The 21,510-nt window shown below is 38.5% G+C and overlaps 1 protein-coding gene across 7 annotated transcripts in view; it reads left to right on the top strand.

The window, feature by feature from the left end:
• The window catches only part of DOCK4 (dedicator of cytokinesis 4), a 487,797-nt gene that overhangs the window by 230,760 nt on the left and 235,527 nt on the right, over positions 1–21,510 (top strand). For all 7 annotated transcript variants that reach the window (XM_078343204.1, XM_078343205.1, XM_002751762.7 and 4 more), the window contains exon 8: positions 2,868–3,019. In XM_078343204.1, coding sequence (XP_078199330.1) covers positions 2,868–3,019 — 152 coding nt within the window. The remainder of the gene's footprint in view (positions 1–2,867; positions 3,020–21,510) is intronic.

Here is a 21,510-nt window from a genome sequence, read left to right as displayed (position 1 = left end):
GCATGAGTAAAGGAGCTAATTGTTTCTCCTCAATTCTTAGTGAACGTCATGATCGCTGCAGGGAACTTTGCACTGTCTGGGGTTAGGAGCATGTATCTCCTTAAGGTCTATTCTTTTCATAAGGTTTTAACATCTATTTCTATGGCTCTGGCCCTTAGTAGTCATTCAGTTCTTCATAGTAGCTTGTGCTCTGTTACCCTTTTGAGTAAACATATGTTTTTCTTTTAAGTAAATCAGTAAATAAGTTTGCAATTCTGGCGAGGTAGAGGGGGGATCGGAAGCCTTGTTGGAGATGTATTTTTATGAATGTATGAGGCTGCTTTTGCCACAGTAAAAAAAAAAAAAAAAAATTGTTAAGGCACAAAATAGAGCAACCTTTATAGAAAACAAGGCAGAGTTATTCTTTTTTCCTGCAGTTAGAATATTTCTCTCCAGAAAACTGTTTATGGCCAACACATGCCTCAATGCTTAGGTCTGCTTTTAAAAACAATTTACTTACTCTCCACTTTTACAAAGAGGTTCCCAGTGTACTTGTTGAGTATACAGTGATTATAGATGAGTTTAGTTAACTACATTTTTTTCACCTTTGCTTTTCAAGTAGTTCAAAATAAAAATTTTAACTTTTTAGCATGAAAAAATTGTAGTGATTTTATGTTGCATTAACACTTGTAAATTTACATGAAATAGCTGGGCTCAGTGGCTCACACCTGTAATCCCAGCACTTTGGGAGGCTGAGGCGGGTGGATCATGAGGTCAAGAGATCAAGACCATCCTGGCCAACATGGTGAAACCCCATCTCTACTAAAAATACAAAAATTAGACAGGTGTGGTGGTGTGCACTTTTAGTCCCAACTACGCAGGGGGCTGAGGCAGAAGAATTACTTGAACCAGGAGGCAGTGGTTGCAGTGAGCTGAGACTGCGCCCCTAAATTCCAGCCTGGTGTCAGAGAGACTCTGTCTAAAAAAAAAAAAAAAATTACATGATATTTTGGCTTCAAAATTTGGTCATTCAGTAGTTTTTGAACTCAAAGGCTCAAAAAGATGGCTAGTGTAGACATGGGGTCATTTACCTTATTGTTCAACAAAGACTATGGCTCTGTTACAATGAAACTGAAATACCTGAACTATTTTTTTAATTGTCAAAGTGATCCAAAAGAGGTAGTTTTTTTAGTTTTCTGTGCTATGAAAGTGATAATCTTCCACATTCTTAACACCTGTTCTATTAATACACATGCCTAGTCATGTGTTTTTCCTGTACTTTATCCTGAGTCAGTGCTATGCGAAGTGTGGTCCAAGTAATGGCTGGACTGTGAACTGTGGGTCCAGCTATACAAATGACAAGTAAATGATTAGAAACCTGTATGGCATTTTGACATTGCCATGGCATTTTTATTGTATTTTATGAAAGAATCAGCCTGCAGTTAATTAGCAGGAGAACAACCTGCCCTATCTTAGACAGGTAAATCCTGCACCCTCCTAACCATTCAGCTGAAGTGCCATTTTCCCAGGACACCTGTCCAGTCTCATGTCAAATCCCCACGTTTATACTCTCATCATAATCTGGATCTTTAGGCCAAGGGCAGTGGCTTACACCTGTAATCCCAGCATTTGGGCAGGCTGAGGCAGGAGAAACGCTTGAGTTCAGGAGTTCAAGATCAGCCTGGGCAACATGGCAAAACCTTGTTTCTATAAAAAATACAAAAATTAGCTGGTAGCTGGGTGTGGTGACATGTGCCTGTAGTCCCAGCTACTCTGGAGGCTGAGGCAGGAGAATTGCTTGATCCTAGGAGGTAGTGTCTTCAGTGAGCTGAGATCGTGCCACTGCAGTCTAGCCTGGGCAATAGGGCAAGATACTGTCTCAAAAATAATAATAACAATCTGGGTCTTTGCATCCATTCATCACAGTTGCAGTTTTACATGCGTATGTGTGACAGTTTTGTTCAGGTTCATGTCTGCTTCCTCTAGTAGACAGACACTCTGAAGGCGTGAACTGTTTCTGTTTATATTCATCATTGCAGTCCCTGGGCTTGGCACATAGGAGATACTTGAATGTATGTTGGGTGAATGATCATCCCCATGTTATCCTCCCTTCCGGACTCATGAATGATTCTTTTTCTCCCTCAAGTTGTAGGAACTCACATCTTGTCTTGCTTCCCAAATGGAGCCTCGACTGGCTGTACTGAGGACGGGATGCCAGGTGGACATAGATGCTATTCCTATCTTTAGACACCTTGCTGGCTTTCCTAGGCCCGTGTCACTATAGCTCCACAGCAAGTTTGAAACATTTTCTAGCTCAAGTGATAGACTATTACTTGCCACAGCCTGTCTCAGATAACTAGTACAACTTTAAAATTTAGTATAACCTAAAAGAGGTTTTTGAGAAATAAGTTATAATTTTGAGAAATAAGTTATAACTTAGATATAATTTAGTCTATTTTTTAAAAAGATAACTAATAACTTGTTCTTATCTGGGGAGTTGATAATGAAGCAACAGAATGCTTTGAACTTCCTGCTTCTTGAATCTACTCAGTGAGTTGTTATTTGAACATTAATGATTTAAAAAATTTTTCAAGCAAGGTTTCTTGATGATCTATAAACTTCATGGTTTCTTGTTTTAGAAGTTGGAAGAAAATTTGGAATTTTTTAACATCCAAAGTTAAACTGGATGTCTTCTGGACTGTTTCTATGTCCATACTCCAAAAAACATCAACTGTATGTTTTGCTGAAGATTTAGATACCAAATCCACAGCAAAATAAAAAGTTATGTCATAGGACACCACAGTCACACCATAGCTGATAGTTTTTTGGGTCCTATTATTTTCTTCAGTCCATGCTGATCATGTTTTTGTTGGGGGGGTGTCATTTAGATGGAACATCGACATCGGAAGAAAGACACCCCGGTGCAGGCCAGCAGTCACCATCTCTTTGTCCAGATGAAGAGCCTCATGTGTTCCAACCTGGGAGAGGAGCTGGAGGTCATCTTCTCACTCTTTGACAGTAAAGAGAACCGGCCAATCAGGTAACTGCATGTGGAGATAGAATTTGAATGTCTTAATGTTAGAATGATGGATATTTGTGATGGGCAAGCTTTAAGATACATGATCTTGTGTACTTTTTACTCCATCAGCCTCAATTTTCTCACCAGTAGAACTCAGTTTCTAGGCTACTTGTCCTTTGGTGTTTCTGTGAGGGATGACGAATGCAACATTCTTTGAAAAATTTTAAAGGGCTATAGAATCAGAAAAATTGATAGTAAATGGAAGTATGGCATTAATATCAAGTTTATTTGTTTTAATTATTTTGTTTGATAACGAAAAGAATATACAGTTTCTCTGGAGAAGTTTGCTTATCACAGTCAGCATGTTGTGTCATTCAGATTTTCAGTAAGCCATTATGTCATTCCTACCTTATCTGGATCAAATGGTTTAAAGAGACAACTAAATATTTAGAAACCTTCCCATTAACATTTCAGAGCTGTGAGATGATAAACAGTTTTGACATATTTCTTTTCCTTTATCAGTTCTCTGAGTCTGACCTATTGTAGTTCTCTTTTGGTTCTCTTTTCTCTTTCAATATTTAGAAAAAGACATATAGTGGTTGTTTTGGTTGTTATTCAGAAGTCTCAACTCTTACTAAAACTTTTTTGTCTAAAATTTTTAATATTTGTTTTGAAGTTAAGCACAAAGCGTGCCATCTTTTGAGTTAAAATTTTCATAAATTGACAATTAAAATTGAATCACACATAATGACCCAATTGTACCATGCTTTAAAAAAATACTTATCAATAAACACTAACAATTTTAGGCAATACAGAGTCACATTTTTTTTTTTTTTTTTTTGAGATGGACTCTTGGTCTGTCATCCAGGCTGGAATGCAGTGGTGCAATCTCAGCTCACTGCAACCTCCGGCTGGGTTCAAGCAATTCTCTTGCCTCAGCCTCCCAAGTAGCTTGGGATTATAGGCACCTACCACCACACCTGGCTAGTTGTTGTATTTTTAGTAGAGACAAGGTTTCACCATATTGGCCAGGCTGGTCTCGAACTCCTGACCTCAGATGATCCACCCACCTCGGCCTCCCAAAGTGCTGAGATTACAGACGTGAACCACTGCGCCCGGCCTATTGGCTTATGAACACAAAATAATCTTGGAGTAATTATTTTCTAGTAAAATAGATTTCTTTTTCTAGGGAATATGTGTGAAGTTTATTTTTAATGTAGTTACAGCCTTAAAATCTTTGTTGAAGTAATTTACATCTTAGTCATTATCTACTAGTAAGTGTACTTTTTATTTCTTGACAGTGGACTATGGTCCATAGAATTTAGAAAGTGGTGTTTTTGTGCAGCAAGGACAAAATGGATGAGGTGAGGAAATAACAGTGGTAATATAGTTTTTAAAAACCTACTTTCTACACTGTTAGAGGAAATGCATCAGTGTGTTAGAAGAACTTCACCTCTTTACAAATCAGTACCACTAAGAAGGGAAGTAAAAGGCATGAAAAACTGATCTAAGCTACACTTTAGAAATGCGAAAGACTATTTAGAGATAATATTTGTTTATATATTGAAGTGTGTCTGGTTTGTGGCTAGTTTAGTTTAACAAAATGTTTATAACGTCTGTATAATATATGATCTCTTTAATATGCTTTATAAACTATATGGAATGTAAAAGGAAGAACTGAAGTTACTCTTTTGCTCACTCCTGTTAAACTAAAGTTTTGTTTGTTTGTTCGTTTGTTTGTTTGCTTTTCTTTAAGGCAGAGTCTCACACTGTCGCCCAGACTGGAGTGCAGTGGCACATTCTCGGCTCACTGCAACCTCCACCTCCCGGGTTCAAGTGATTCTCGTGCCTCAGCTTCCTGAGTACCTGGGATTATAGACACCCGCCACCATGCCTAGCTAATTTTTGCATTTTTTTTTAGTAGAGACAGGGTTTTGCCATTTTGGCCAAGCTTGGTCTTGAACTCTTGGCCTCAAGTGATCACCTGCCTCGGCCTCCCAAAATGCTGGGATTACAGGCATGAGCCACTGTTCCTGGTCACCTGTTAAACTAAAGTTTTTATGGGATACAAACTCTCCTTTGCCACTAATGCTCAAATTGCCTTATCATAGGATTATATTAACTTGAGATTAATATTAGCTTGTCTCTAAATGTTATCTTACACACATTTTCAAATTTTCTCAAATATTCCGTGTAGGTGTTGATCTTCAGAGTCCCCTTATTTTATTTCTATATACTTAGTAAAAGTAAGATAATCACCTGGGTACAGGGTCTGCCAAAATGTTGTGTTTGTGTTCCCCAAGTTCAACCCAGGAGCTGGACAGCTTTCCTGGTCTGTCATGTAGCTGGGCTGCCATGCCTGCCTATTCCCCTCTGTCGTCTCCCTCCCTTTTTCCCTCCCTCACTTCCACCTTCACCCTCTCCTTTGTCACCCTCCTCCCTATCCCTTTTCCTTCCTCTCCCTCTCTCTGCATCCCCCCAGCTCTCTTTCTCTCTCTCCCCGCCCCCCCCCCAACACACACACACTCCTTCAATATCCCGCGTGATCTGTAATGGTCCTAGGAGAAATCAAGTCAATCCCTTCCCACTGCTTCTCCTCACTGCATTTGGTTATTTGTGGCTCTCACCTCTCAAACTCACAATCACCATAAAGGTTATTAGCAAAAGAATGAATAAGAATCACAATATATGCTTATTAGATGTTTGGAACAGTGTCACATTTGTCTTCTTGATGTTTCTAAGGCCTCAGGCCGCACAGTGATTGTTTTCTTTTAGGAAGTGTTCAAAACCTTGTAATGAGTCAGTTTGGTTCAAACTGCCGCGAACACAAGGCCATTCACCGTCCCTCCGTGAAGAGGCCTTAGGATGTACAGATCTGAAGACTGGGCTTGACTCTTGCCTCTGCAGTTGATGGTGACTCTGCAGCACTGACCACTTTACTTCCTTCTATTTTTTCTTTCATCTTGGAACTGCTAACAATTCTTGCTGTCTTTATCCCACTTGGCATAGGTAATGAGTATCAAATGCCTGCATCTTCTCAGAAAAAGGGACAGTGAATATGAGATATGATTTTAAGACATTGTTATATTTCTTCTTATTTGTGAGTGTTTTAAAATTTTATATTTCTTTTAAATGTTTTATTTTAGAAAATTTTCCAAAATGTATTGTGAGGAACCCTTATGCACCTTCCACAAGCTTCAACAACTATCAGCAACAGGTTGATCTTACTTTAACCACATTCCTTTCCAATTTCTGTCTTTACCCCCAGATTATTTTGAAGCAAATTCCTGACCTCATAACACTTTCAAATGTAAAAATGGGATTATCATCTAAAAATTAATATTCCTTTAATATCATTTGGCATTGGATTAAGATTTCTCCTATTGACTCATAAATATCATCTTATAAAATTGTTCAAATTGAGACCCAAATAAAGTTTATATATTGCAGATAAGTCTCAAATGTAAATTTCAGCTCTAGCTTCCTTCTCCCTCTTAAATTCCTAGAACTTATTTTTCATTTATTTCTTTTTGAGAGTTCAAAGTCTGATTGCAGACATTGAAAGCCAGTAGACAAAAGATGGTATAGTTAAGTGAATGCTTCTGTTATTAAATAGGATGGTCAGTGCTCTAATTTACAAAAAGTAAAATGCCACAGGAAAGGAAGTCATTATACAAAAAATATTCTTGCACACTCATGTTTTCAACAGCATAATTTACAATTGCAATAATATGGAACTAGCCCAAATGCCCATCAATCAATGAATGGACAAGGAAACTGTGAGATATATATGCGCCATGAAATACTCCTCAGCCATAAAAAGGAATGAAATAACGGCATTTGCAATAACCTGGATGGAGTTGGGGACCATTGTTCTAAGTGAAGAAACTCAGGGATGGAAAAGCAAACATTGTATGTTCTCACTCATAAGTTGTAGCTAAGCTATAAGTACACAAAGGCATAAGAATGATACAAGACTGTGAACTCAGGGGAAAGGGTGAAAGGGGGATTAGGGATAAAAGACTACACACTGGGTACAGTGTATACTGTTCATGTGATGAGTGCACCAGAATTTCAGAAATCACCACTAAAGAACTTCTTCATGTAAAAAAATTAATAAAAAAAATTAAAGAAGGACAGAGAAGTAGAGATGTGGTAAAGCATGGGATAAGTGTTAATGTTAGAATGTAGTTAATACGTATACATGTGTTCACTGGAGATTTTTTTTGTTTATATTAAATTTCCATAATAAATCCTAAAAAACTTTTAAGTAAAATGCAGCCTAAATGATCTTTATGGCTTCAGTTTGACCACTGATCACAGAACGTTACCTGGTCCAGGTACAAGTGGAGGGACCAACATGGGTAAACCAGTAGAGGACGGATTAGGAAACAGGGTGTTTATTCCTCACATAAGACAGATAACTGGTTAGTACTTTGAAAAAGAAAATTTCCTTCCTTTAAGAAGCAAACAGCCAGCATTTATTGAGTACAAATCATATGCCATACTCTGTTCTAAGCGCTTTAAATATGTTATTAGCAATAATTTTACAGGTGAGGAAGCCAAGGCACCAAGAGCTTAGAGAAGATGACCAGGCTTCTTAAGCCGCAAAAGGCAGAACAGAGCTGCAGACACCGTGCTCTGGCCCAAAGCCTGCCCTCCGAACCACACCACTAGCGATCACGTCAGAATCATTCCCTAAGTGCCTTAGTATTTGTCTGGAAGTTTCTATAGTTGAACAGGATGTTATTGGTCAGAATTGGGGCTTTAGAGACTGATAGTCTTAATAATAAATTGTTATGACTTCTCGATAATGGTAATACTGAAACTGATATAGGGCCTCAGAAATCATCTATGCCACAGAAGTTGGGATTTGAAATTGAGTCCTTCTCAAAATACTTCAAGAATAGCAAAGTGGCTCCTCCAGCTACCCATGGTGTGGAAAGAAAAGAAGGCCAAGAGAAAGAAGGTGGCCATTACCCCTGCTGTCTTGAAGAAAGTGATACATCCCCTGTTTGAGAAAAGGCCTAAGAATGTTGGCATTAGACAGGACATCCAGCCTAAAAGGGACCTCCCCTATTTGTGAAATGACCCCACTATATCAGGTTGCTGATATCCCCCATGGGATGGCTCTTTGCCACAGCAACCTGATACAGTGACGGAAAGTGCCTCTTGTATTAACCAGTTCACTCATGCCTTGGACCAACAAACAACTACATAGTTGTATAAGCTGGCCCACAAGTACAGACCAGAGACAAAGCAAGAGAAGAAGAGGCTGTTGGCCCAGGCTGAGAAGAAAGCTGTGGCAAAGGAGATGTGCCCACTAAGAGACCACCTGTCCTTTGAGCAGGGTTAATACTATCACCACCTTGGTGGAGAACAAGACGGCTCAACTGATGGTGATTGCACATGACATGGAGGCCATTGAGCTGACTGTCTTCCTCTCTGCCCTGTCATAAAATGAGGGTCCCTTATTGCATTATCAAGGGGAAGGCAAGACTGGGACATCTAGTCCACAGGAAGACCTATACCACTCTTGCCTTCACACACTTTAACTTGGAAGACAAAGGAGCTTTGGCTAAGCCAGTGGAAGCTATCAGGAACAATTACGATGACAACTAAGATGAGATCCACCATCACTGGAGAGGCAATGTCCTGGGTCTAAAATCTGTGGCTCACATTGCCAAGCTGGAAAAGGTAAAAGCTAAAAACTCACCACTAATAAACTGGGTTAAATGTACATAAAAATAATAATTCTTAAAAAAACAAAATGGCAAACTGGCATCAATTCTTACTGTATGCTAGTGATCAAAATAATAGATTAAGTTCTTAGATGTGTCCAATACAAAAGGAGCCAGCATGTAAAAGTATTCCCCTTCTTGTTCACACAGTGGAATTGTGAAGCACGTAATATCTCCTCAGTACCAGGAAGAGTGCATTTCCTGATAAGAACTTATCATTGAAACTGGGTCATATTTAGAAAGCCCATTAATTTTGTCTCAAAACGATTACTGAGTTTGGCTGAAGGCAGCCCAGAATGTTAGGCCTCCAAAGTGTGTTCTGGACACCTCTTGGAGTGACTAAAGATTCAGCCACATTCCGAAAACATCCTGCTCAAACACACCTACTCCAGGCCTCTTTTCCAGTTAACCTTCCTCACTTGTTTATGTCACAGCACCAGCCCAGAGTCTACTGAAGGCACAGCTACACGGAGTAGCAAAAAGCAGATACTTATTTGAGATGTGTATGGTCTTGACACAGTTTCTCTCTATAAAAGATAATTATTAGTTTTATAAAATTAGTTTGCCAAATTTTTACATGAGCCAATTGTTTTTAGAGAATATTTATTTGGTTGAAAGTTTATGATTTCTTCAGCCCACAAGGGTATAGCTGGGAAAGACAGGGAATCAATTCTCTGCAAATCATCTGTAATTTTATTACATTCATTTAACACTTACATAATGCTTATATTCCAGGCATTATTCTAAGCTCTTTAAGAAATATTAGCTTAATTAGGCCTTGTAACACTCTATTAAGTGGATACTACTAAGTTTTTATAGCTGGAGAAACTGAGACAGGTTTTGTTTGTTTTTTAAATAACTTTCCCAAGGTCATACAGCTGATTCATGGTTGAGCTGGTGTTCTAACATGGCAGTTTATGTAGCAATCGGTATTCTTAAACACTGCTCTACGCCCCTACTCATCATGTACAATATGTATAAGATTCTGTATTCTTCATCCACCTGTTTTTACTGACCAGAGTATAATAAGGGGTCTGTGGACAGTTTGTTGTTTTAAGCAACTAAAGTAGGAGGGACCTGACTTCGTTAAGAATTGACAGGTAAAAGATCCAGTAATGAGGGAGACGGGAAATCACTGATCACTCAAGGTCCCTTAGGAGGCATCAGGACACAGATTTGAGTTTTCAGGTGGGGAGATTAGCCATGGGCCAGAGAAAGGAAGAAACGGAAGAATGTGGACTTGCATAAACTGAGGTATAGGATTGGGCATATGAGTTTTTGTTGCATAGAAACAAACTACTTAGCATTATTTGCTACTGTGTCTGCTTTAGCTTGCATTTAAAATTGGCTTCTGGCCGGGCGCGGTGGCTCACGCCTGTAATCCCAGCACTTTGGGAGGCCGAGGCGGGTGGATCACGAGGTCAAGAGATCGAGACCATCCTGGTCAACATGGTGAAACCCCCGTCTCTACTAAAAATACAAAAAATTAGCTGGGCATGGTGACGCGTGCCTGTAATCCCAACTACTCAGGAGGCTGAGGCAGGAGAATTGCCTGAACCCAGGAGGCGGAGGTTGTGGTGAGCCGAGATTGCGCCATTGCACTCTAGCCTGGGTAACAAGAGCGAAACTCCGTCTCAAAAAAAAAAAAAAAAATTGGCTTCTGCACTACATGATAGAAATAGTCATGGTGTTTATGCTTTCCATAGGTTATGCAGCTACAGATGTGTATATTAATTCTTATCTTTCCTATTCTGTCATATGTCAGTTAATCTACAACAGAAAGTAAATTATACGGACCAGTGAAAACAACGCTGTTCACTGGTTGACTACCTCCCTTATAATTTTCATTACTTTGTTTACTGATGTACTGTAAGACTTCATTAGTTAAAGTTGTAAATTTGTCTTGGGACTAATCCATTAACGTATTGCATTATCATCAGAGAATATATTTAATAGGACCTGAGTGCCACCAGTTGGTACTGAGCTGGCATAGGGCTGCTCATGCATGTCAGCTGCTGGCTTGGGCTTTTATTTGAGAAAATAGCAACAGGGTAGTACTTCTTAAAAAAGTGTTACCCTGGCCAGGCGCGGTGGCTCACACCTATAATCCCAGCACTTTGGGAGGCCGAGGCGGGTGGATCACGAGGTCAAGAGACCGAGACCATCCTGGTCAACAAGGTGAAACCCTGTCTCTATTAAATATACAACAAAATTAGCTGGGCATGGTGGCATGCGCCTATAGTCCCAGCTACTCGGGAGACTGAGGCAGGAGAATTGCTTGAACCTAAGAGGCAGAGTTTGCGGTGAGCCAAGGTCGCGCCATTGCACTCCAGCCTGGGTAACAAGAGGAAACTCTGTCTCCAAAAAAAAAAAAAAAAAAAAGTGTTATCCCAATGATTAAATACAAAAAGTCTTATCCTACTAATTAAGTACAGATGAGGTTTACTGATTGCTTGTGACTTATTCACATACTTTTCAGAAGCTAGGTATTTTTCCTAACATCACACCATTAAACTCTTCATTTTTCTTGAAATGCTTCATTTCCATATAAATTTTATATTGCCTATAATTACCTTTCATTTGGCATATCATTCCATTCTATCATTTAAGGAAAGGAATGAATGCAATTGGTGAGGTATAGATTTTTTTAAATATGGAAATGTGGATTCATACTGAACTCTGAAGTACATCTGGATATCTCTTCATTCCCAAGACACATAACTTTCTGTATTTTGTGCACCACATAGTAACCTAAGTGGCCAGATTCTGGAGTCAGTTGGCAAGAGTTCAGGTCCTGGCTTTGTCATTTAGTAGCTACATCAGTTTTGACAAGTTAATTCATGTCTCTCAAGGCTGTTAACTTGTCGGCTAAGCAGAGACAATAATAATACTTTTCTCATGGGATTATTGGAGGATTAAATCTAGTGTAATACTTTCCACCTGATAATCGGTCAGTAAGCCTTAGTTATTAGAATGATTATTTTTTAAAACCAGCACAGAAAAATGTACTCTAAAATAACCAGAAATAATATGTGTTAGTTGCTCTTGAAGTCTTAAATATGTTCTGAGGAACTATTTTTTTCAGGCATATGGCATTATAGTTATGTAATATTTAGAGAGACCTACTAGTAAACAGATAAAATTGAATCAGAGGTATAATTTGCTTTAAAATACTTCACCAATGGAAGAACAAGAGAAAGAAGCAAAAAGGAGAAAAATGACAAAGTATGTGGAGAAAGTATGACAAAATTTCTTGGTTGTGAATTCCCTGTGATAGGTACATGAGCTCTTGGTTGAATTTCTGGCATATAATATATATAGTTAATGAATTACCTGCTTAGAATTTATTAATGTTTTCTGATAAAGCAATGAGAAAAGACGTTTTTTCCGATCTCTTTAAAGAATATTAGATTGGTTATGTCACTAGCCCCATAGATGATGGTCGGAATTCCATTTTTGCCTAGAATAATATACTTGTTACATGAACTGACAGTTATGTTTTTCATAATGTATCTGACAAAACTGAAGAGGAGTGTTTTCCTAATGGTCTAGGACATTGAGTATTATATCACACTTAGGTTATAATAATATTCCCCTTGAGCATGAGCCTTGACTCAGATTTAAATAGGCAGCTTTTAGAAGATTACTGAAGATGCTGTGAGAGAAAATACCTTGTATGCTTAAATCCTTAAAGAATTTTTGCATTACAGGCAAAATCAGTACCACCTTCCTAGAAATTCTAAATAAGTATAAGTTTATCCTTCCAAAGGTGAGGGAATTCCACTTGTAAGAATGCACATCACCTCTACACATTCACTTGTTCATTCACTTACTCTGAAAGTGTGTAAGAGTAAGTGAAGTGTTGTGTGCCAGCTGTACGAGGCTCTTTGAACCTTTCTGGAGGTGCAAAGGTGAATCCTGAAGCAATGGCAGAAGGGATCCAGACACAAGTGAAGGAATCTACTTTGAAAAAGAGGAAGGACACTTCTTTTATTAATGTGGAAGATGAGGGCAGTGAAATGGGTGTAAAATGCTGAGATGGAATCAAGAGACTTTGGGTTTGTGGCCTTGATCTTTTGTAAGTAAAGGGGGAAACTAGATTAGCTTCTGTTGGAGAGCAAAAGAGAGGACAGGGGGAGTTGAGGACTGAAAGTGAGTTGTAGGAGGAAGGCAAGCAGACTTAGAGCAAACATGTGATAGGGATCCATCAATCCAACCCCTGGGCATGCATCTAAAGGAAATGAAACCAGTGTGTCCAAGAGATACCTGCACTTCCATGTTTACTGCGGCAGTATTGACAATAGCCAAGATGTGAAGTCAACCTAAGTGTCCATCAACAGATGAATGGATAAAGAAAATGTGGTATATATACCCTATGGAATACTATTCGGCCTTACAAAGAAGGAAATTCTGTCATTTGGGACAATATGGATATACCTGGGGGCTACTATGTTGAGTGAAATAAGCCAGGCACAGAGAGACAAATAGTACATGTTCTCACTGACATGTGGAATGTAAAAAGTTGAATTCATAGTAGCAGAGAGAAGAAGGGTGATTATCAGGGGTTAGGGGAGGGAATTTTGAAAAACAGGGTACAAAATTTCAGTTCGATATGAGAAATAAGTCCAAGAGAGCTATTGTACAACATGGTGGTTATAGTTAATAGCAATGTATTATATACTTGCACATTGCTGAGAGAGTAAACTTTAAGTGTTTTCATCACCAAAAATAAAAATAAAGCACATGTTTTACCTCACGGTAGATTAGCTTGATTTAGCCATTCCACAATGTATACATATTTCAAAACAACATGTTTTATTTAGAATTGATAAATCTATACAATTTTTATTTATCAATTCATTTCTTTTTTGAGACAGAGTCTTAGTCTGGAGTAAGTGGTGTGACCTTACTTATAGCCTTAGACTGGAGTGCAGTGGTGTGACCGCGGCTCACTGCACCCTCCGCCTCCCAGGTTCAAGCAATTCTCCGGCCTCAGCCTCCTAAGTAGCTGGGACTACAGGCGCATGTCACCATGCCCAGCTAATTTTTTGTATTTTTAATAGAGACAGAGTTTCACCATGTTAGCCAGGATGTTCTTTATCTCCTGACCCGTGATCCACCCGCCTTGGCCTCCCAAAGTGCTGGGATTACAGGTGTGAGCCACCGTGCCTGGTTCATTTATTTTCAATTCTAAATATATGAATAAGTAAAATGTTAAAAATGTATAAATACTTCAGTGTCAAAAAGAAAAGCATGATAGCGACTGAGTGAGGGCTCATAGAATTTCTGAGTGCAGTGAGAGACGCACCAATGGGAGACATCTGAAATTGCTAGTGTATCTGGGCTCCCAAGTTAGCTTTTGCTGGATGTGCTTAGCAAACAGGGATCAGAAGCAGGCGATAAGGTTGGGGACTCAAACATCATAGGTGGAAAAGAATGAGAAAATTTAGAATTCTGTGTCACAAGGAGAATCTAAGAAGTTACCATCATTGCTTCCAAAGGGTCTCTTCAGAGGTTGATACAATCTTACAGCCTTTTCAGTTTTAAAAGGAAATGAAAGAACCGTCTTTTGAAAAGACTCAGTTGCTAGGAAAATTTTTCAAGAGCTTACAGAAAGAACTGTTAGGGAGAATTGTTATTTGGCCCAGACTAGTAAAAAATGTTAATATTTTTGTGTGTATATGCTAGTACATAGCATAGTTAAGAGAGCAGATATGGCTTCTTAATTCCATCCACTGTGCTAGCATTTCCTGTTTCATACATTATTTACAACTTAGAGTATGATCACACAAGTTCAGCATCCATGTTCTTACATAAATTAGGAGCATTTATTGTTTTGAACATCAGAAATCAGGGGCATAGATCCCTTTTTGTAGTTTCATGTTGTAGAATCAACTAAAAAATGTGACCTCTCCAAAGCAGAGTACTAATGTAGGGAAATTGTCTGACTGGCCAGACATGCAGGGAGTACAACTTTGAGAACAAAAATAGATGGAGAAGGCATTCAGAGACCCTCCTTGGATTGTGGCAGTATCAACTATTCTAAACGGCCCAGAGCATTTCCTGCCGTGTCTAGACATGCTGGCACAGATTTCTCTGTGGGTGTCTGCCTGTCAGTGACTCGCAGTGACCTTCCCTCAGGCCTCCTGTTGAAAGGCCTGACTCTTCTCCGTCATTTGATTGTTCCAGCAGGTGCATGAAATGTGGGATTGTTGTCACTTCAGAGTTAATCAGATTTGTGATTTACTCCCCCTTTGGTCACACTTCTGTGTCACATAAATAATAATTGCTTAGAGATGTTGTGATGTCAATGGGAGAGTTTTCAATATGAAATGAGCTGCGAGGAGGATCTAAATTAATATAAAACAATCAAAGAAATGCTTTTAGTAATACTGAGAGCAACCAGGGTAAGACTGATTCACTTTTTTCTCTGTAGCATTTTAAGAGCCGTACAATTCTAGTTGTTTTTGAAGTTGTAAATTACTGCATCATTATAATGTGTTATAATAGTTATTATATAATAATAATAATATTATAATAATAGAAATTCCAAGTTTCAGAAAACCAAAAACTCATAGAGTCAGTGAACTCATATCTGGCTTTCTCTTTTTCTTTCACTCTAAGCTCTGATTATTCTAGCTACTTGTCTCTTTTTACTTAATTAGTGTAGAATTTTAGAAGGTGACCAGAAGGTCCTTTTACCCCTATTCCTGTGTTTTAAAAAGATAGCCAGACTGATGTTCTTTTCACAGATTCGGGTCATCTCTTTCTTCCTTTGGCCTGTGTCTGCTACCTATAAGATATTCAGAATTGTTTAGTTTCCCTAAGTTCCCTACAAGATAAGCTAGGGTCACACGTAGCAACTTACCTCACAAGGACTTCTTTGATATTCAATGTCATTTATGTTGTAAGATGGCTCAGCATTAACAAAGGAATTATTAATGACGTATTTCTTGTTAGTCCCTTTTCTAAAGATAAGATTTTGCTCTCTCACATCTAGATGTTTCCAACACCTTGTAGAGTGCCTGACACAGGGTGGGGATTGATGCCTTTAAAGGAAGCTTACAAGTCTTTCATTGTTGTTGAGGCAAAGCATTATGAGATCATGCTAGTATTATCTTAATATTTTCTATCATCTTTCCACTGCAGTGGGGATGTGCTTACTAAGAAGAGAGAGTGCTTGAAGTGTTGAGTGCACCAAAAATGTTTATAGAGTCATCTCATGTTCCACAGTGTTAATAAGAACTGTGCTCTCAGCCCTGTGTCTAGGGAAACATCATTTGCAAACACAGTCATGCCAAAAAGTACATAAAAATTGTTGGATAAATGTATAGCATCTTTCTGTAAGTATTTGCATGTAGAGATTTTGGACTACACATTAAACAGAGACTGCATCTTCTTTTTGTTTCAGTTGAGCTTTATAAAGTTCACACTATTCCTATGGAATTGCAGATGTTCATATGTTCATTCATTCGTTTATTCAGCAAACAATTATTGCTGTCCTTCTCAGGGCCTGGCACTTATGTGGACATTGGGAACATATCACTGAATAAAACAGGAACAAAAAATTCCTACCTTCACACCATTTATTAATATGTTGTGAGACAATTCGACATTAACAAAGGAATTAATAATGATGCTGTCCTTTTTAGTTTCTTTTTCAAAGATAAGACTTTGCCAGTAGACAGAGCTTATAGTCTACTGATGTTCAAAATACTCGAGCAAGTATTTTTTCCAGGGTGTTTAGGGATATAGTATACCTCTGAGGATTTTACTTGAAGTGAGCTTTGGGATTTCTAAAGTCTTCTGAAATTAGAGTCATGGCTATCTTTCTTAAATAAACAGTCAACCAAAATCATTTCCTTAATTCGACAGTTTCTGTATCATTCCTTCGTGTGGTATCCAGTATGCAATTTTTATTTCACAAAGGTGTTTCACATGTCTAAAGCAATGGTTCCTAACCTTTTCAGTGCCTAAAATTTCTTTTTAAAAGTACGTAAACTACAGACTTCCACAGAAAATAATATACTTGTTCTCATAGATATTAACATTTGCCTGTTAAGCTTTGTAGCTTCCAGATCAAAAAAGCACCTGATCTTCAAAAAATATAGTTGAATGAGTCATCTAATTAATAAATAGTATTTAATGATGCTTTAGATAATTTTCATTTTTTAAAGTTGTAATGAATATAAAGAATCTGTCAGTAAGCTGTTGTGTCCATCAGGAAGCTATTGAAAGAAAAATTTGATTTTGGCTTGTAAACCAAAATGTATCTGAGGCAGATTTCAATTGATTTAGTTTATTTTGCCAAGGTTAAGGACATGCACCTAGGAGATGGGTCTGTTCCATTGTCCGAAGATGAGAATTTTGAGAGCTTCGGTATTTAAAGGGGAAAGGCAGGCTGGAGGGGAGAGAGGGAGATGGTCACATTACTGAATCCACATGTTGCAAGGGAAAAAGAGTAGGTATGGGAATAGTCAATTATGTATTCATCTCACGCTCAGTAAATGAACACTTTATAAACAATAAGGTGCACATAGAGTAGCTACTTGTGGAGATATGTAACCTTTTATCTGTAGTTCTCTGCTTCGGAATGAAAGGAAAGGCAGCTTATTGCATGACTCAGCTTTCAGCTTAATCTTTTTCCCTTTGGCAGAGTGAACTGGGGGTCCCAAGTTTTTATTTTCCTTTCACAGACTTAATTTCATTAAAATAAGAAACTCTTGGCCAGGCACGGTGGCTCAAGCCTGTAATCCCAGCACTTTGGGAGGCTAAGGCGGGTGGATCATGAGGTCAAGAGATCGAGACTATCCTGGTCAACATAGTGAAACCCTGTCTCTACTAAAAATACAAAAAATTAGCTGGGCATGGTGGCATGCACCTGTAATCCCAGCTACTCAGGAGGCTGAGGTGGGAGAATTGCCTGAACCCAGGAAGCTGAGGTTGCGGTGAGCCGAGATCGCGCCACTGCACTCCAGCCTGGGTAACAAGAGCGAAACTGTCTCAAAAAAAATAAATAAATGCATGAAAGATTTATTATACTTACTGTTTCTGTAGGACTTGAATTACATGGATTTTAGTACTTATTCTGTGTTTATTTATGGCTTTTTGCCTTTTTAAGAAACTGCATACATCAACTCAGAGTATTTATAAAGAGCTCAGGTTTACTTTAACATTCCTTATTATAGATACATTCCTAACAAAAAGATGTTAGAAAGGTCAGAATAATTTCTGAATATAGATCAGAGTGATTCTTTTCTCATGAAAAGTCAAAGATACAGTATTTACAATGATCAAATGATATAAATTCCCAGAACAATAAGCATAACACATTCTGCCTACATATAGGCTTTCTTATTTCATGGTACCTGTTTCTGTTAACCAGATTCTATCTGTGCCTACTTTTGGTTATTTCTCTAAGGAACTCGTTTTTTAGTGAAATTCTTAATGCGTTCCCTAGAGAAGACTCAAGCGAGTATTTTTCTCAGTTTAGTTATACAGTAGGCCTCTTTCTAAGGACTTTACCTCAAATGAACTTTGGGATTTCGAAGGTCTCAAGTCTTCGAAACTTTAAGTCATTGCTGTCTTTCTTAAATCAACAGTCAATCAAAATCATTTCTTTAATTCACTTATTTAATGTCAATTACTTAATCTGGTAACAAACAGCACAGAAGATGTGAAACCAGCAGCTGATCTGAACATTATTTGATTATAATATTAAACAGTGTTATATCCCTTTAATTAAATTTTACTTTCCTAAAAATTCTTCCCTAAAATTTTACCCTTCCTAAAAACAAAGATATTTGTTTCAGATATCTTTATTTTTATGCAAAGGAAAATAGCATGAAGTGCTTTACAATAATCCTGGCTAGTTAGTAAGAAAAAATTGGTTTGTTATTTAAAATTGGAGTTGACTATCATTTAAAAATGTATCTCCTTTTGGCCTGGCGTGGTGGCTCACACCTGTAATCCCAGCACTTTGGGGGCTGAGGCGGGCAGATCACGAGGTCAGGAGTTCCAGACCAGCCTGACCAACGTGGTGAAACCCCTTCTCTACTAAAAATACAAAAATTAACTGGGTGTGGTGGCACACATCTGTACCCCGAGCTACTTGAGGCTGAGGGCAGGAGAACTGCTTGAACCCATGAGGTGGACATTTCAGTGAGCCAAGATTGTGCCACTGTACTCCAGCCTAGGTGACAGAACGAGACTCTGTCTCAAAAAAACAAAAAAACAAAGATGTATCTACTGTTGTATCATTCAACTAAACCCAAATTCTTTATGTGCCAATAAAGCCATTACATCATTTGGTTGCTTAGTCCTCAACACTCAATTATTTGTAAGGTACATATGGGCTTTAGCATTAATATTTTTAAAATAAAACAGCATTTATCTCCTCTGTAGGTAAACTCTGGAAACAGTTGTATCAAAGGTCTTCCTCTTTCCATTTCCCTTTAATCAGAAGAGCTCATGACTCTAACTTTGCTGTAGTTTTAAAATTAGAAAGCACATTAATAGTCTTATCGAGGAAGACTTGCTTGAGAAGTTGCTTTCATTTATTGCCAAGGAAAAACTCTGTCATTTGTGTTGTCATTGGGAGAAAGAGGGGAAAAGTCTTTGACCCTAAGATATCAGGCGTACATTGCCTTTTTTCTGGTATACATAACTGTCGTAAAACACAGTTCAGCAATTCTGATTAATTAAGACTAGGGCTTTCGGGTAAAAATAGTGATCCTTTAACATGGCTGGGCTTTTTAAACAAACAGGAAACTACTAGGTCCATCCTGACTCAGTCAGTCAGGATCTCTAGGGTGGGGCCTGGGCTTTATACAGCTCACCAGGAGAATACTTTACACAATCAGGTTGGGAACCGCTGATTAGAAGGCCCGTTGGTCTCTTCTGTTTACCACTGATTATTCCGTGTACATACTATGCATAGGGCACCTATTCTCATGTCCTTTGTCTCTGCAATCATGAGCACCAAAGCCCATAGTCCAGAGGCCACTGCAGAGCTGCCAGCATAACTTCCAGCTGCTTCCCAAGGTATCCTGCCTGAACTGAGAGGAAGCACCAGTTTCTTGGGGGCATAAATATAGCAATTGATAGAGCAGCCCGAGCTGTTTTGACTTGTCCTTTGCCACTCATTCTAGGAGAGAGCACAGTAAGAGCTCTCTTCATGGTGTTGGGGAGGAATATAATTTTTTCTTTAACCCTCATAAGTTCTTAGTTGGAACGGTCCTCTTTATCAAAATACAAATTAAAAAGAGAAAAATAGAAGTTTACTAACATGCATATTTTATACACACATGGTATATTAATACCTAGGGAATGAGAAATTCTCAAAGAGGTGGCTTTGAATTCCAGCTTATATAGCCTCTTCAAGAAAGAACAGTAAAGTTTGGAGAAATGACAAAACCAAAGAGGGCTTGAAGTGTCTCGGGGTGCAACTTCTAGGAAGGCAAATGACTGGCAGACAAAGGCGAGTTGGTCGAGTGTTGGGGATACCAGTGGTGCCATCTCCAGGCCCGTAACGTTTAAAGTTGTCATCACTCTGTTCTCCCTGGTAGAAGAAAGGGCAGGCCCATGACCTTACCACCCTGAATGTGCCTGAGATCCTATTTGATCTCAGAAACTAAGCAAGGCCAGACCTGTTAGTACTTTGATGGTATAAGAGGGGCAAGATTTCTTTTGTTTTTGTACATCTTTGCATTGCCTCTAGGCAATTAGAGTGAAGGCAGAGAGCTTTCCAGCACCTACTGCTTAATTGCCTTTAGCTCAATAATTCTTATGTCAAAGAGGCATATTTTGGGGTGCCATATTCTGGTCTCCCACAGCAGATTGCTGGATATATCTTATACCATCAGGCAGAACATTTGAGAGAATGCAGGAGAAGCAGTGAAATAGAAACAATTCAGATCACCTTACATTTGTATTCTATTGCCGTTTAGGGAGAGGCTCCAGGGTCAGCACTGTGGAACCATCCTCTTGGCTCTTCTCATTATTCCTTCATCTGTCTTACCATCCCTGAGCTTTTCTTGTGTCTCTCTTCATACCTACTCAGTGTAGAATGGGAATTAATTGTTATACTCCTCACACAGCATAGGCATAGTTAATTTTTCTTTCTTTTTTTTTTTTTTTTTGAGGCAAAGTCTCATTCTGTTATCCCATCTGGAGTGCAGTGGTGCAATCTCACCTGGGCTCAAGGGATCCTCCCACCTGAGTCTCCTGAGCATCTGGGATTACAGACATGCACCACCACACCCGGCTAATTTTTTTTTTTATTTTTTGTAGAGACAGGGTTTGACCATTGAGGCCGGTTTTGAACTCTGGGGCTCAAGTGATCTAGTCACTTCTGCCTCCCAAATTACTGGAATTTCAGGCATGAATCACTGTGTCCAGCTTAACATAGTCATTAATACAAATGACTGCTTTTTCCAAATATGCTACATGGGCTTTGGTTTGGGCTTTTGTTTTTGCAAAATTGGTTCGTATGAGTATAAAAGAATATGACAGTTGTTTTTCGAATTAGTTTAGTAGAACAGGACCGTCTAAATGTTTTCTCTCTTGTTACTGTTCTTCGTGGAGACCATAAATCTATTTCAATGATATTTAACTGTTGAAAATTATTTTTCAAGGGTTCTTTGTAATTTTTTGTGGATTAATTAGCTTGCTGATCTTTCTCACAACATATTTCAACCCAAGATATTACCCAGACATATATTTTTAAATAAAAGTGTATGTGTAACTTTCATGTTGATTGAATCACTAGAC

The sequence above is a fragment of the Callithrix jacchus genome, chromosome 11, assembly GCF_049354715.1.
Source record: "Callithrix jacchus isolate 240 chromosome 11, calJac240_pri, whole genome shotgun sequence".
Lineage (NCBI taxonomy): Eukaryota > Metazoa > Chordata > Mammalia > Primates > Cebidae > Callithrix > Callithrix jacchus.
The sequence above is the reverse complement of the archived record's forward strand: the minus strand, read 5'-3'. Positions and strand labels throughout refer to the sequence as shown.